General features: G+C 42.2%; 2 protein-coding genes across 3 annotated transcripts; one reads left to right on the top strand and one right to left on the bottom strand.

Moving 5' to 3' along the window:
* Positions 1 to 110: 110 nt before the first annotated feature.
* nfs1 (NFS1 cysteine desulfurase) lies at positions 111 to 7,632 on the bottom strand. The gene is made up of 13 exons (XM_018686407.2): positions 7,274 to 7,632; positions 5,479 to 5,555; positions 5,259 to 5,375; positions 4,915 to 4,998; positions 4,159 to 4,311; positions 3,981 to 4,074; positions 3,735 to 3,869; positions 3,455 to 3,612; positions 3,249 to 3,354; positions 2,961 to 3,042; positions 2,481 to 2,564; positions 2,223 to 2,312; positions 111 to 2,118 (listed from the first exon to the last, which is right to left on the bottom strand). The coding sequence occupies exons 1-13, from the start codon at positions 7,377 to 7,379 to the stop codon at positions 2,055 to 2,057; spliced, it is 1,350 nt and encodes a 449-aa protein (XP_018541923.1). The 5' UTR covers positions 7,380 to 7,632; the 3' UTR covers positions 111 to 2,054.
* A 1,854-nt stretch (positions 7,633 to 9,486) lies between these two features.
* lg12h6orf89 (linkage group 12 C6orf89 homolog) lies at positions 9,487 to 14,458 on the top strand. Of its 2 annotated transcripts, none has more exons than XM_018686420.2 (8): positions 9,487 to 9,648; positions 10,680 to 10,947; positions 11,034 to 11,199; positions 11,322 to 11,470; positions 11,620 to 11,771; positions 11,863 to 11,998; positions 12,149 to 12,272; positions 12,599 to 14,458. In XM_018686420.2, exons 2-8 carry the CDS (start codon positions 10,759 to 10,761, stop codon positions 12,679 to 12,681), a joined length of 999 nt encoding a protein of 332 aa, XP_018541936.1. In that variant the 5' UTR covers positions 9,487 to 9,648; positions 10,680 to 10,758; the 3' UTR covers positions 12,682 to 14,458. The 2 variants fall into 2 exon arrangements, with proteins under 2 accessions (XP_018541936.1, XP_050930755.1); XM_051074798.1 differs by having other exon boundaries at positions 9,494 to 9,648; positions 10,615 to 10,947.
* The last annotated feature ends 49 nt before the right edge of the window (positions 14,459 to 14,507 follow it).

Here is a 14,507-nt window from a genome sequence, read left to right as displayed (position 1 = left end):
GAGTAATAATGAGCACTGGACCTCTATGGACCGGGACTGCAGACTAGCTCAGGCTATACTGTAAAAGTCCATGAAGTATATTTGTTATAAAAACAAACAACAAATAAAAGTAAAAGCTAAAACAACATTTTATTGCATAACTGTGAAGCAGCAGTTTATTGGATAACGATAATATATATGAACAGTAAATGCTGGAGTCGTTAAATATGAGAGAGACTCAGCTGACTAAATCCAAGAACACAATACAGGAAATCCTCCTAGACATTTATCAAATGACCTCCTCAGTCTCGTTTTCAGACTAGGATCACTTTGAGATTTCCATCAACGTCAGACACATATATGTGACAGAAGTCGTCCGACTCCATCACCAATCTTTAAAATGAGCTGTTGTGGTCAGATCACAGCTTCGGTCTTGCAGAGTGTTTCAGACTTTAACAGGACAGCCTAACACAGTTTGACTGGAATGTACACTGAGGACTTCTGTGGATGCACTGACATGAAGCTGCTGATATTAAACACCGATGTGGAGGAAGAAACAAAAACTGCAAGTCTGAGTTGTGACATAAAGACAGAGAGGACAGTGTAAAATCTGTGAATAGAGATATTTATCTGTGAGTCATCGGGTGAAAAGTTGTGAAGTGAATCATCAAAACTTTAGATGACTCAGGTGAATTTAAGTCTGCTCCTCTCAGCTGCTGCCCCCAAACCTCACGGAAGTAAAACGGCCCTTTGCTCCTCTTTCGTTTCTCATCACTGGATTCATTCTCCATCACGGTGGCTTAACACTGTGAACCGTGAGCCTGTATCACAAGGAGAGATTAGCAGTTCATCCAGCTATCTTTGGGTTTAACTCGGGTATCATGAAGCTGACTCACTTTTAGCTGGGGTGGATCACCATGGTAACGCATGCTGCAGGGCTGTTTTATTAAAGAGAACACTTGATCACACACACACACACACACACATCTTTGTGAGGTCCCATCATTGTCATTATGCATTCCCTAACCTCTCACTCTAACCCTAACCTAAACCTAATTCAAACTCCACCCCTAAAAACAATGTGTTAATCCAGCTAACAGCCACTATTTTGGTCTCCAAAAAGCTGTCGGACCCCACAAGTGCAGTGAGCTCCCGGTTGTCGGACCCCAGGAATATAGTAAAACAAACCTGCACACACACACAACTTGCTGTCACTCAAACTGCAAATAAATCTCATATGTTCATGCATGAGTTGCAAACGTGGTGATTCTTATAGTGATTATTACAAGTGTGTTGAAATCGTTGAAACGTCATCATTCCTACGTCCTGACAGGGGTAAACATACTGAGTTTACAATGAAGTAGCAGAGAGGTAAAAAGCACCTGTGTTTACTACAGGTCTTCAAACATAGTGTTTACATGAATGATGTTGAAGACTGTATATTAATTGTGCACACTGTTATTGGTTCAGTAAACTGCAAATTATAAATTTGCTTTCTGCTTTGGCACCTAATTATTATAGTTTGTTCATCATGAGACAAAGAATAAAAGATACAGGCGTCATCATTTCATGTGATATCATATCAAGAACTCCTCCTCTTTCACGTGAACATGCTTAGAGTTGGATTAGTAAACAGTGAGCTAGATGGAGCCAGGTGAAAACCAGCTTCATGATACCATCATCAGGATCACTGATGTCAGACTCGGTGAAGCCTGGAAACCCAAAGAAAGTCAGACTAAGATGAACTGAGTTTGTGATCCAGGAGCCAGGTGTGTCACAGCCTCTGACAAGTTTTCAGTCAAAACACAAATGCAACTTGTTGGGAAACAGAGGCTGACTGATGTACACAACAGAATCATTACAACAAGCCCTGTGTTAGTCAACATCTCCTGACAGAGCAACTACAGAGACACAGAGTTACAGCTACAAACAGACTTCAAGTCAGACAGGAAGTTTGTGCGTGTTTGTATACAGGAAGAAGAAGCTGGTCTGTTCCCAGAATTCCCTGGGAACTGATATCGTTGTCGTCATTGTCATCGTCAGCGGCTAGGAAGTGGACAAGCGGCGGGAAGAGTCTAATGCTGCGTCCACTTGATGCTCTTCAGGTCGATGCCTTCCTGAACCATCTCCCACAGAGGACTGACGGACAGAAAGACGGGGAGAGACAGTTTGTTGTTACTATTCTTTAACTTAACCTTGACAGACAGAGAGAGATACTAACGTTAGAATCCAGCTGAACCCACCTCATCTCTCGGAGTCTGCGGACCTGCTCGATACACTTCTCTGCTGTGTAGTCCACTTCTTCCTCTGTGGTGAACCTGCCAATACCAAACCTGACACACAAACACAGGTTGATATTAATCTATATGTGATTCAAATGAAACCTGAGAACAGTAATTAAATAAAGGACTTCTTCTTGTCTGTGAGTCTCAGCAGAATCAGAATTACTGATTACTGAACTGGATTATTATGATGTGTGTCTGGGTTACGAGTGTTTGTACCTGATGGAGGAGTGAGCCAGGTCTTCATCTGCTCCAATCGCTCTGAGGACGTATGAGGGCTCCAGAGACGCTGATGTACATGCACTGTGCGTGCACACACACACACCACACACACACACACCACACACACACACACACAAGTATTCATTCATCTTTAAAGGCTTCATCAATCGTTTTTGGTCAATTTATCTTAAAACTACCCTGTTGAGTTACCAGTCAGTATTTCTCACCTAATCACACTGTGTGCATTCAAAGTCTAAACACATGTTGAATGCATCTGTTTTGCTTCATATCAGAGGATTAACATGAAACCAGCAGCAGCAGGATGTGAACTGCGACATGCATAATAAAAACGAAACTGGAACCTGCTTGTGTAAACATTGCTCCACAGTGCTACTGGCGGTCAACAACTCCACAGGGTGCAGTCAGATTTACATAAATAGAAACCTTATTACATTTCAACAAGAGCATGTATCTGACCTGCCAGATGACAGAGCGACGTCCTTCAGCGCCATCAACAGACTCTCTCCCTCCACATAGGCAAAGGACAGGTTGATACAGCCTGAAAAACACACACACAGTCAGATTAGTTCATTGGCCTCATCTACTGGAGAAGGAATATTTTATCAATACAAAACAGGGCTCCAACAGAAAAGTCAAACATTAAGCCTTTCACTGACTTTCAGTATCATGTTGGTTGAAGCTGAAGCATGTGACAGTGGAGTGTTTTTGTGCAAGAGTTTCACTTCTGTGTGTGTGTGTGCGTACCAGGGTAGCGTTGCTCTGGATCTCCGTTCATGATGACGTCAGGAATCTCAGACAAGATCTTATGGACCAGACGATTAGCCAACATGGACACTCTTTGATGATCATACTACACAAATACATACACACAAGGAAACACACTAAGACCCAGGATGTTCAGGTGTGTGTTGGTTGTTGAATCTTGAAATGTTCGAGTGCGTTTGTTTTACCTCCATCTCCTGCTGGGCGATGCTGCAGGCGGCTCCCAGGCCAACAGCCAGCGGGGTGGGGACTGTGCCGGAGCGCAGCCCCCTCTCCTGCCCGCCCCCGTTCTGCAGCGGCTCCAAACGCACCCGGGGCCGGCGACGCACATACAAAGCCCCCACACCTGTACACACAAGTAGGTCGACCCATGGAGTACCACAACAATCAACCCCACCCCCACTTCTTTCATCACTTCCAGTTTAACTGTTCACAGCTGAGGATATAAACTCTCATGCTGAGGCTGACCTTTTGGTCCGTAGATCTTGTGAGCGCTGATGGACATCAGGTCGATCTTACAGTTGGAGACGTCGATGGGAATCTTCCCAGCAGCCTGAGCGGCGTCAGTGTGGAAGAAGACTCCTTTAGAACGACAAATCCTACCTGTGGACGTGAAGAGTAAAGCTTTGATTAGAACATCAAATCAGATCAGAGGCTAGGATTTAATCTCAATCACTGAAACATGATTCAAAGAATTTGTGTTGTCATGGTTACCGATTTCCTCGATCGGCTGCTTGACTCCGATCTCGTTGTTGACGGTCATCACCGACACTAGAGAGGTGTCAGGACGAATGGAGGCCTCCAGCAGCTGAACACACACATACATAGTTTTTTAAATACATACAATGACTTCTGTACGTTCTCTGCTCATGTTCACTGTGTGTGTGGGTACCTCCAGGTCCACCAGTCCGTTCTTCTGGACCGGCAGGTAAGTGACGTCGAATCCCTCAGACTCCAGAATTCGGCAAGAGTCCAGGACGCACTTATGTTCTGTCTGTGTGGTGATCACATGACGCTTCTTGGCCTGGTAGAACCTGGCCACACCCTGCAGGAGAGGGAGGGACGGGGTCACTACTGACATCACACAAACCTTTAACTGTTCTTACTGAGTTCTCTCATATATATATATATGTTCCTTGTGTGTTCTCATGCTGTTCTAAATTCACTTTCATGTGCACTGATCTCATTTTGTTTATTATATTTTCTTCTTCCTGCAATCTCATTCTATTTTTAATTGTTCTCATACTGTTCTTCATGTGTTCTCACTGTATTTTCATGTGAGTTTTTAATATGTTCTCATTGTGTCCTTGCTCTGTTCTTAGTGCATTCTCATTGGTTTTTCAATGTGTTCATTGTGGTCTTACTATGTTCTCATATTTTTTGTGTTCTAACTCTGTTCTTGATGTGTTCTCATTGCTCGTACTGGATTCTTTTTGTTCTCATCCTCTCATTCTGTGTTTTCTGCTGCGTTCTCCATCAGTTGTTTTTTGCAGTGATCTCATTATGTTTATAGACTGTGTTCTCATCTGTTCTTCAGCTGTGCTCACTGAGAGCAAAAACAAGAGGAGGAGGGCAGTAGTGGTGAGAGGAGGAAGAGAAAAGGATGATAAAGAAGAGAGCGGGGAAGTGATGGAGAGGAGGGTGAGACCTTGATGGCCATGTTGTTGGACTCAGTGGCTCCGCTGGTGAAGATGATCTCTCTGGGATCACCCCCAATCAGATCAGCCACCTGCTGCTCAGAGACAGAAAGAGAGAGAAGAGAGAGAGAGAGAGAGAGAGAGAGAGAGAGAGAGAGAGAGAGAGAGAGAGAGAGATCATACATAGTCAGTGTCTCTCTCTCAAATTCAGACTCAACAGCTGTATAACACTTAGAGTGTAGAAATAATAATCGTGCAATTTTAAGAGAAAAGACAACGAGTGGTGTCGACATTACTACCCAGTGCACTGAAATGAAAGAAAACAGCATAATATGATACATTCAAGCCTCTCTACCTTCCTGGCAGTCTCCATGGCGGTCTCACTCTCCCAGCCGTAGGCGTGTGTCCTGGAATGAGGGTTACCATAGTAATTCACCTGGTAGGGCAACATGGCGTCCAGCACCCGGGGGTCCTACACACACATGTTCAACTTTAAGTGCAGGTAAATACAGTATAAGTGTAAATCATTGTCCCACTGAGTCTGTAACCATGACAACACGGTTAGTGACTGTTACCATGGGCGTGGTGGCCTGGAAGTCCATGTAGAGGGGGCGGAGCTCATCTTTCTCCAGTTCATGTTTCTTTATCAGCTCTGCAAGACAAAATAACAACAGGCAGTCAGTCAGCTGGTTTCACTCAGTGTTCAGTCTAATTTAATCAGATCTGTGTGATCCTGGACTGAACCTTTGGGTCAGATTTCTGTGGGTCAGCACTTGTTGAGTCATGAACACAACACCACAAACTGCAGCCTCCAGAGTGACCATACAGTTGATTACACACCCCTCTAAAATAGTCTCAACAAGACCTGAACATTATAACCTTCATGAAAGAGGATTTACTGCAGGACTGTTGTATTAGAGTGCATTAGTTTTAGCTAGGTGTATATACTAAACTGTCATCTGAGTGTAAATAATGAGAGGTTCTAATGGATCTCAAACATGTCTGTTTATCTACCTCCATATGCAAGCATTGAACAAAAGGTATAGGCACTTGATGTTTAGATTCTCATTCATTCAATACCATCAGAGAGGGGTCTGATTGATCCCACATTCATTCTGCAGCATGAGAAGGAGTCAAACATACAGCATGTCATAAAGAACTATCTCAAAGTATGGTCTGACCCCCACAAAGCTCTGATCTCAACATCATGGAGTCAGTCTGGGATAACATGTGAAGAGACAGAGGATGCTGTGACAGACAAAATTCACAGAGGAAATGCGGCAAGTCCTCCAAGATGCTTGGAATGACCCACCTGACAAGTACCTGAAAAACTGCACAAGAAGAATTTGTGCTGCTTTAACCCATTAATGTTTAATATTTAACCAAAAAAAAAAAAAAAAAAAAAAAAAAAAAGTCTGTTTTAGTTTAACTTGATCAGTGTCTGTTATTGAACTGAGTTATATTTCTCTAGTTGATTAATTTATCGAATTGGATACAGCATTTCTGTATCATTCTGTATTTAGTCTATAATCACATAGATAGACATTTTATTCATACTGAAAATCCCGTAGAAACCCATATAACAGGTCTCTAAGGTTTCTAACAGGTCTCTACACAACGCACAATGTCAACATGGAACCAAGAATTATTATCAAAAACTATGACGCTCTGAAATACCTCAACTGTTGTTTAAATGGTGTTTTGTTGGAATAACCAATAAACCAGCAACAACCTCGTGACAAAAGACTAGGACAGGATGTTAAGAAAAACCTGCGCAGTAGCCTCATACTTTGACAGATTAGAAATATGTCAATAGATAAATAAATACTATTCATGTAATTGTTTGTGAGAGCTTCTTCACTTAACTTTTAGTGCCTGAAACTTTTGCACAGTACTGAACAGACTGCAAATGTCTTTTATTTTGTCCGACCAACAGTTATGACACAGAAAGAATTCAGATATTGAGAGAAAACACTTTACAAAAAATAAAGACAACATAACAACTATTCTAAAAAAGAAACAAAAAGAAAAGAAACAAAACGAAAAAATTAAATTAAGACATGAAAATAACAAAATATATAAACGAGGCTAGAGCCAGGACTAATACTTCTGCTAAATAAGTGCCTTAAATTATCAAAATTGAAATACACTTAGTTCCTGACAACTCATTTATTAGTAACTTCGTTACGTTGTTATTGTATTTTTGTATTTATCTAATATCACACGCTGTTACTTAACGTTGCATCACTCCGTTAATAGGTTATGTGAAGTTTCCCATCTCCCTACTAAACTGCGTCATTTGGGGATTAGCTTCATGCTAGCTGCTCTGAGGCTTATTAAAAAGGCTAATTTGCTCCGGACTGTTGTTACCTTTCTGCTGAGAGCTGGCCGCTCTCCCGTCAGAACCCAGCCGGTGAGGAAGCCATGCCCCCGGCCTGAGCAGCCGGGAGGAGACGGTCCTGCCCGAGGAAAGCATCTTGACGGCGGGCTGGTTTCACCTGGGAACCCGCTGACCTCTGGTAACAGCAACAACACGCGGACCGTGAACAAAACACCACCGTAAACCGGTCTAAACCAGTTTAACCGGCTGGTTTTTGTGTGGGGAAAAGAAGGAGATTGCTCACGGTTTAAGAAAAAAATAAACGTGCGTGAAGTTTAGTTTTGGTTTGAGTAACGCTGGCGCCTGTCAGTTACATCCAGGTCACAGCGGAGTCGGTTAGTGTCAAACTACACACAATGACAACGGACACTTCCGATCATGACTTTCAAAATAAAATAATTGAAAATTATGAGTATAGCAGTTTTTCCCTTAAAAGTAAAAACGAGTTGTGTCAATCTGGCACGTAGATTAATTTCATTTACCAGGAAGCGTGCAGCAGTTTACACCCATGTCAACTGGATGAGAAAAATAACAGTATATTTAAAGAAAATAAAAATGTCATTAAAGGGACAGGAAGAAACATTCTATTTAAAAATATAATTACCTTCTATAAATCACTTACCTCTAATCAAAAAGAAATTGGTAATCATTCGTATTACTCCTTATCTGTTGAGTATTGTTGTCTACCTAATTACTTAATTTGTTGTTTTCTTTTCATTTTTTCATTTCAATATTATCTCATTAATTTCTGTTTAAACCTTTCCTGTATAATTCAATTTTCAGTTTTATTGTATTGTATTGTTTTTGTTTATATTTTGTATTATCTTTAGTATTGTCCAAGTTCTAATTATTAAAAACACAAAAGCGTTTTTTGTTGTTGCTGTTGATGTTGTTTTAACATTTTATTTTACGTGTTTTTCCGAAGGATGTTTCGGCCTCTCCGCAGTTTAACTCTGCAGCTTGACGGAGCTCCGGGTCGATGCTGTTTCACGGTTGCACAAGAAACGGAAGCAGGGTGTGTGACTTCCTCCGGACAATCTGCGCTCTCATTGGTTGATCCGCGTTGTTTTGGTTCTGGTTGAGGCAGGACTAATGAGTTTATGAAACATGGATTCAGCCAACATTAAGGTTCAGTTAAATATAATCTGCTGTCTGTGGTTAAATGATTTATAGTTTTTAGAAACAGGATTTTCTAAACACTGTTTGCAGTTTTCAGTTGCACAGTTTTCATCACATGTATATTTTGTAACAACTGCTAAGAAGCTGGGTGGTTACTAAGCACTGCCCAAACTTTTGTTTTGTTAATTGCTACAATTACTGCTTTTTATTCTGTTTTAAGATAATGAAATAGTAATAGTGCATGAATACTTGAAGAAAGGCCCATCTTTAATGTATGATTGACACTGTGGCTATATTTACATACTTCTTTTCACTCCCAAAATCAACAAAATATATAATTTGCCCAAACTTTTGCAAACAACTATACATGTGTCATGAATTTCTGTAATGTATACTCTCATAAAACAGCAATGTGTATCATAGTCATCCTCAGATAATGTGAGAATAATGTGAGAATATACCTGTGGCTGACACCTGGAGACATGGGTAACACCTGTATCACAATCACCCTCAAATTTTACAGTCAGATAATGTGAGAATATACTGTGTGAAGGTTTGACAGAGGGTGAGATGAACACAAAGGAAGAGGCAAAGAAAAGACTGGGACATCAGAACACTTGCTGTAAGGTTCTATTTAAGTTTCTCTAAATGCCATACACCATGTCATTCCTGTTGGTAGGTCATTCTGGAAGCTGGAGAGATGGAACCAGATAAACCTGGGTTAAATAAATATTTGCAGATTGTAGGAAAACATCCAACTGTGTCATGTGAATGTGGTAGTCCTGAGACACTCCTGCACATTTTTCTAAAGAGATTCTAACTTTGACAGGAACACACTGAATAAAAAATTATTAGATTTAGGGATTTCTTGTTTACTTGGCCAGTATGAGAACCACCAACCGATGGCAAAGGCAGAAATTCAGTTTCTGTATGTCTTTTACCTTTTTCTGTATTAGTTCTTTTTCGCCCAGCTTCTTTTACCACTGTGTTTTTCCCACGTGTTTATATTACATGATTATTACATGATTTGTGATTGATGTAGTATGAGTTTTCATACTGTGGGGGCAGTCATTCATCCAGTGGCGTCAAAACTGCCAAAAATACATAAGCGAAGAAGAAGACCGTCCGTTTGAGGTAGCCATGCCCAGTAGCTAGCAAGTGAGTTTATCTTTAAAAATAAATGTATTTCAGAGTATAAGGTTAGAGATGACAAACTCTCCACTACGGCGGTGGATCTCGCTTTGAGGTGAGATTTTCAGTTTGTTACTGAAATATCTTTCTGGACGTAAACTGTTGGTGTTAACTAAAGCTAGCAAACACAAGCTAACCTGTCAGTGCACTGTTTACTGTACGTTAAACTCCGCAGGTCTCGGGTTCGGTTGCACTCGCTAAACTGTATATGTTACAAATGAGTAATATGACAGGTTTAAGCCTTCGCCAGTCGAATAAAAACTAGTGATCACGTTAGTTAATATCGTGTCATGTTTGTATCACGTAACGAGCGAGTGACGCCTTTAAACTCCGTTTTACCGGCTAATGGCGCTAAACGGTTTGTTAGTGTCATATACTGATTCACGCTGACAAATGCCACTGATGCTGTGTGTGACTATAAACTTATAATTACACTTCACAGATACACTGTCCTCTGTTGTTTTAATGTCATATGTCATTTAGTGTATCGGACATTATTGCACATGAAAACGGTTTATAATTAATGTTTCTGACTATGATGTTGACATACACGACAACGCATAACATTTTGATAACTTACCCTTTGGCATACAGCTGATAATAGATTTTGTCTGAGGCACGTTCACTGCTTTATGGCAGCTGTAGGGCAAAGAGAGAAAATAAAGGTTATCATATATGGCAACAGAAGAGGAGTGACATACGGTTTTCTTGTGCCGTAAGTCAAACAGCAGAGATATACCACTAATCAAAGTGCCTTTACTGCAGCTTCTCTGGCCTCTGCAGGTGTAGCACAGCCGACCAGTGAGGAGTAAACACCATTTTCCCCGCAGCAGAAGGAAAATGAGTGAGGACGGCGTTAATGAATGTCACAGAGCAGTGATAAAATATGTGGTGAAAACCCCACACCCTTTCAGCACAGTAGTACCTCTAAGGTGTGATACTAGGTGAACAAATCAAACAACCCAAGAAGATTCAATAAAGGGTTTTAAACTGATAAAATTACATTAAACTCCACCTACAGGTTATAATAATTAGCTGGTGTTTAAAGTAATGACATGGCAGTCAACACCTGAGATGACTTCACAGGTGGACACCATGCTCCTAGACCCAACAGCAGCTAAAGATCGACGTGTTTGACCAAGAAGTCGCCGTGACCGCCGCCGACATGGGAACGACGATGAGCGAGCCGTGTATCTACGACAAACTGTCCGAGAGCATCGACATCCTCCGCCAGTCGGGCTACCGCTATGGCATGTCGGAGAGGGAGATTGAGAGGTTCATCAAGCAAGTTCTGGAGACCAACGAGCCCAGGAGAGAGCCTCCCCAGTTCCCCATCCTGAGAGCCACCATCAAGGTCAGGCCTGCCGCTGAAAATAATACACTGACTGTACTGAAACCTCAACAGAAAATAGAATCAATTATTCACTGTTGTCTCTGCAGTTTGTGGTGGCAGTGGGCTTCCTGCTGGTGGTGGTCCTGGCCTTTACTTACCCTCAGAGTGCCCCGCAGCTGGGTCTGGTCAACCTGGGCTGTTATAACTGGTCGTCTCCCCTCAGTCACGTCCGCCTGCTGTCCCTGCCCATCGCCAAGAAGTACAATCTGCAAGGTCTGAGCAGGATCAGTCTTTATTTCTGTTTCTAAAAACACACAGAAAAGCACAGTCACAATTTTTCACTAGTGAGAAAGTGGTGAGTATCTAAAGGAAGGAGGACTGGATGTTTGTTGCAGGTTTCCATGAATGGTGGAGTGCCGGCTCTCTCAGGCAGAGTCTGGTCAACTGTTCGGGGTGTGCAGAGATCTCTTCCGTGCTAGAAGTCCCAGAAAGCCTCAGAGGGACCGTGACTCTGCGACGGGGGCCACAGCTCGTCCTGCTGAAGGTCAGAGGTCAACACATCCAGCGTTTTTGGATTTGTCCAGAATCACATGAGGATTGAAGACTGATTCCTCATGTTACTGACCGATGCTTTCTCAGTCTCTGTATTGCTCGCTCATGCCGGTTTCTGTGTGTTCATACTGGTCTCTGCAGGGTGGGGAGTCCCTCAGCGTCCAGCGGCAGCAGCTCGAGGAGCTCTACTTGGCTCATTCAGGCTCCATGTCCATTCTTCTGGAGGAGGACGACGGCCTGCAGAACCACAACCACGGCCTCCCTCAGGGACCCGCCAACTTCACCCTGCTCTGGTACACAATAAGTAACAGTTCTCAGAGGTGAAAACTGGTATTTAACGACTGTGACTAGTGATTGATGGTGCGTGATGTGTTGTTTCTGTAGGAGGTTCAGCTCTGGAACCAGGGAGAAGGTATTGAGGTGGCTCTTCCCAAAGGCAGAGCTCTGCCCCCTGCTGGACAGCGCTGGGACCATCCTGCAGCGCTGCCTGGTCACACACAGCACAAACTCCCAGAGCAAGGTGAGTTCACATGTCCATACGTCCTCACACTGAGAAGTCTGTGTGGAAATTAAGTTTTAAGTGCAGATTAAGTGGCTTGAGTGTTAATTAGACACCACAAATTCACCCTCAGCCCTTTGCTGTAAGTTTGAGGAGTTACCTATGTTGCAGGGTGTTGGGGTGTTGGGCTGGCTGGTGGTGGGCGAGGGGCTGCCAACAGTTCGAGTTCTGCCGGTTCAACGCTGTCAGAAACACTGCAGCTCCTTCAACCTGTGGCTGACACCTGGAGACATGGGTAACACCTGCTGCTTCTGTTTTCATCCACCAACACATACAAATAAACTCTGAGCTTATGTAAGAGTGACCTCAAGATGACAAACTAAATAATTCAGGAGCTCCTAGAAACACATAAATCACTGCTTAATAATCACAAATATATGAACCCATAAGTGAATTTAATCATTTTCTAACAGGAGTGAGTGTGAGATAATAAAAAACAGAACTGAATGTACCTCATAGTCTTTGAGGTGTTTGTCTGCAGGATGAATTTGTTCTCCTGGCTGCTGAAGCTGTGTGTACACTCAGTTGACAGTTGTTCCCCCTGACCTTTGACCTTTGCAGTGTACGCTGACCCTCGGTACTGGCAGATGGAGCTGTTCCCGGGCCGAGGCCAGAACATCATATGCGACGGGTCGGCCTTTTAACATTGCAGGTGGTGCGAAGCGGAGGAGGACAGAGTTCAGGACTGGGCATGTGCAGATCGGCTGTGAATGTTTGACTTCCTGCAGAGGCGTTGTTCTTGGAGATCTTCGGCCTTTCTGTGGCCCCGCCCACTAATGCCTTACAACCCTCCGGTCCTTTTTTTTCTTTTTCCTGACACCACGCTCGTCTGATAATCCTCCCAGTGTCCTCAGAGAACTGGAAACCACTGCACACATGACTGAAGTTTGGAAATAATTGGATTTCCTACAGGTGGAGGTCTGAGCTTTGACACAGGACTTAATGACTTTGTCCTCGTGTATAACAACAGAACGTCACCGGTCTGTAAACTCTCTGCGTTAACAGCTCTCAGATGTTCTGGATGTGCTCGTGCCATAGCTTCAAGCAGAACTATAGCAATTTAAAAACATACTTTTCATGAAACCATTGGGTGTGTCTCTGTTTCAGAAGGTAGTGAATCACTGTTGAGTGACCTCTGAATGAGGACGTCATCTTTTGGTCTTCATGTGTGGATGAGAACAGAAATAACAACTCTTAAATTGACATATGTCCTTGATCAGTGAGACAAAGCTCCTAACAACAGTTCTGTGTTGACTGAAAAGGAGGTTGACTGGACAGATACTAAATAAGTATAATAAGAATGAAGAGAAACAACTCAGATATTCAGTCTGGATATCAGGGTCCCTGCAGCTGTTGATGTTAAACTAAGTTTCAAACCACAGGGAGCTCAGTAAGAACCCACAGCTCTCTTCTAGCTCCAGGCCCCTGGTTAATCTCAGCCTCACTAACATGTTCATCCAGTCACTGATTGGAGAGATAGATGCATTAAGAGAGTTGGCTGCTGCTCAGTCTTGCTACCAGTGAAAAAATCCCCAAAACCATGGAAGATTTTCTGTTTGTAAAACCTTCTTAGAGCCTAGAAATGCCATTTTTATGTGTGCAACATCATCCCAAAGGTAAAGTCTGTGGCTGGAGAAACAGTGACACACTGGGTTGCACAATACGTTTTTGTCGGCGGGCGCCATCTTTGAGTCTGGTATCCAGTTCCTATAACACATGCATGGACGTTCACTACCTGCTCAAGTTCTGAGACACACCTTCTGCTCTTTATCTGGGTTTTCATGTTAAAGGAACAGTTCACCCACATGACAAACAATCTCTCTGACGCATATTGTGATTTTAAATTGGACTTTTGGGTGAACTGACCCTTTAACAAGTCACTGCTCAAACTTATCACAGAGCATCAGACACAAAAAATATTCTAGTTTATTTTCATCCTACTTGCCGTTTATCAACTTCAGATATTGTTTTAAATTTTTATTTTCAGGATTTTATGGACAAAGCTGCTTCTCTAATTTCAGTGTCGTTATTTATTGTTATGACTGTATGTATATATATGTTCAAGCCATTAATTTTAACAATAATGACGTGTCGTAATATTATTATGCTTTTTGATTATCATTTGTGATTATCAGTACAGACAAGACTCCATGAAGAGGTAGAGAATATATTTTGTGCATGATCGGGAGTTTCCATGGCTCGAAAAAAAAAAAAGTCTAATATTAAATCAGTTTGCCAAAGTAAATGCCTGTTTATTTATGTGTTTTAAAGACACACTCCCTCATTTTGTTTTAGTGATCCAAAAATTTCCAGACATGAACTGCTAAGAAAAAATCAGGGGGTGAATCTTTTAAAATGTACGCTTTGCATAGAAATGTCATAGTTTTATGAGAAAATTAAAACTTGTCATGTATTTGCTTCCATTTGTGTCAGGTTTTGATTTTTTTTGACCATCAAAATGAGTCTGAAC

The sequence above is a fragment of the Lates calcarifer genome, linkage group LG12 (genome assembly GCF_001640805.2).
Source record: "Lates calcarifer isolate ASB-BC8 linkage group LG12, TLL_Latcal_v3, whole genome shotgun sequence".
Classification (NCBI taxonomy): Eukaryota; Metazoa; Chordata; class Actinopteri; family Centropomidae; genus Lates; species Lates calcarifer.
This window is presented reverse-complemented; position numbering and strand designations above follow the sequence as displayed.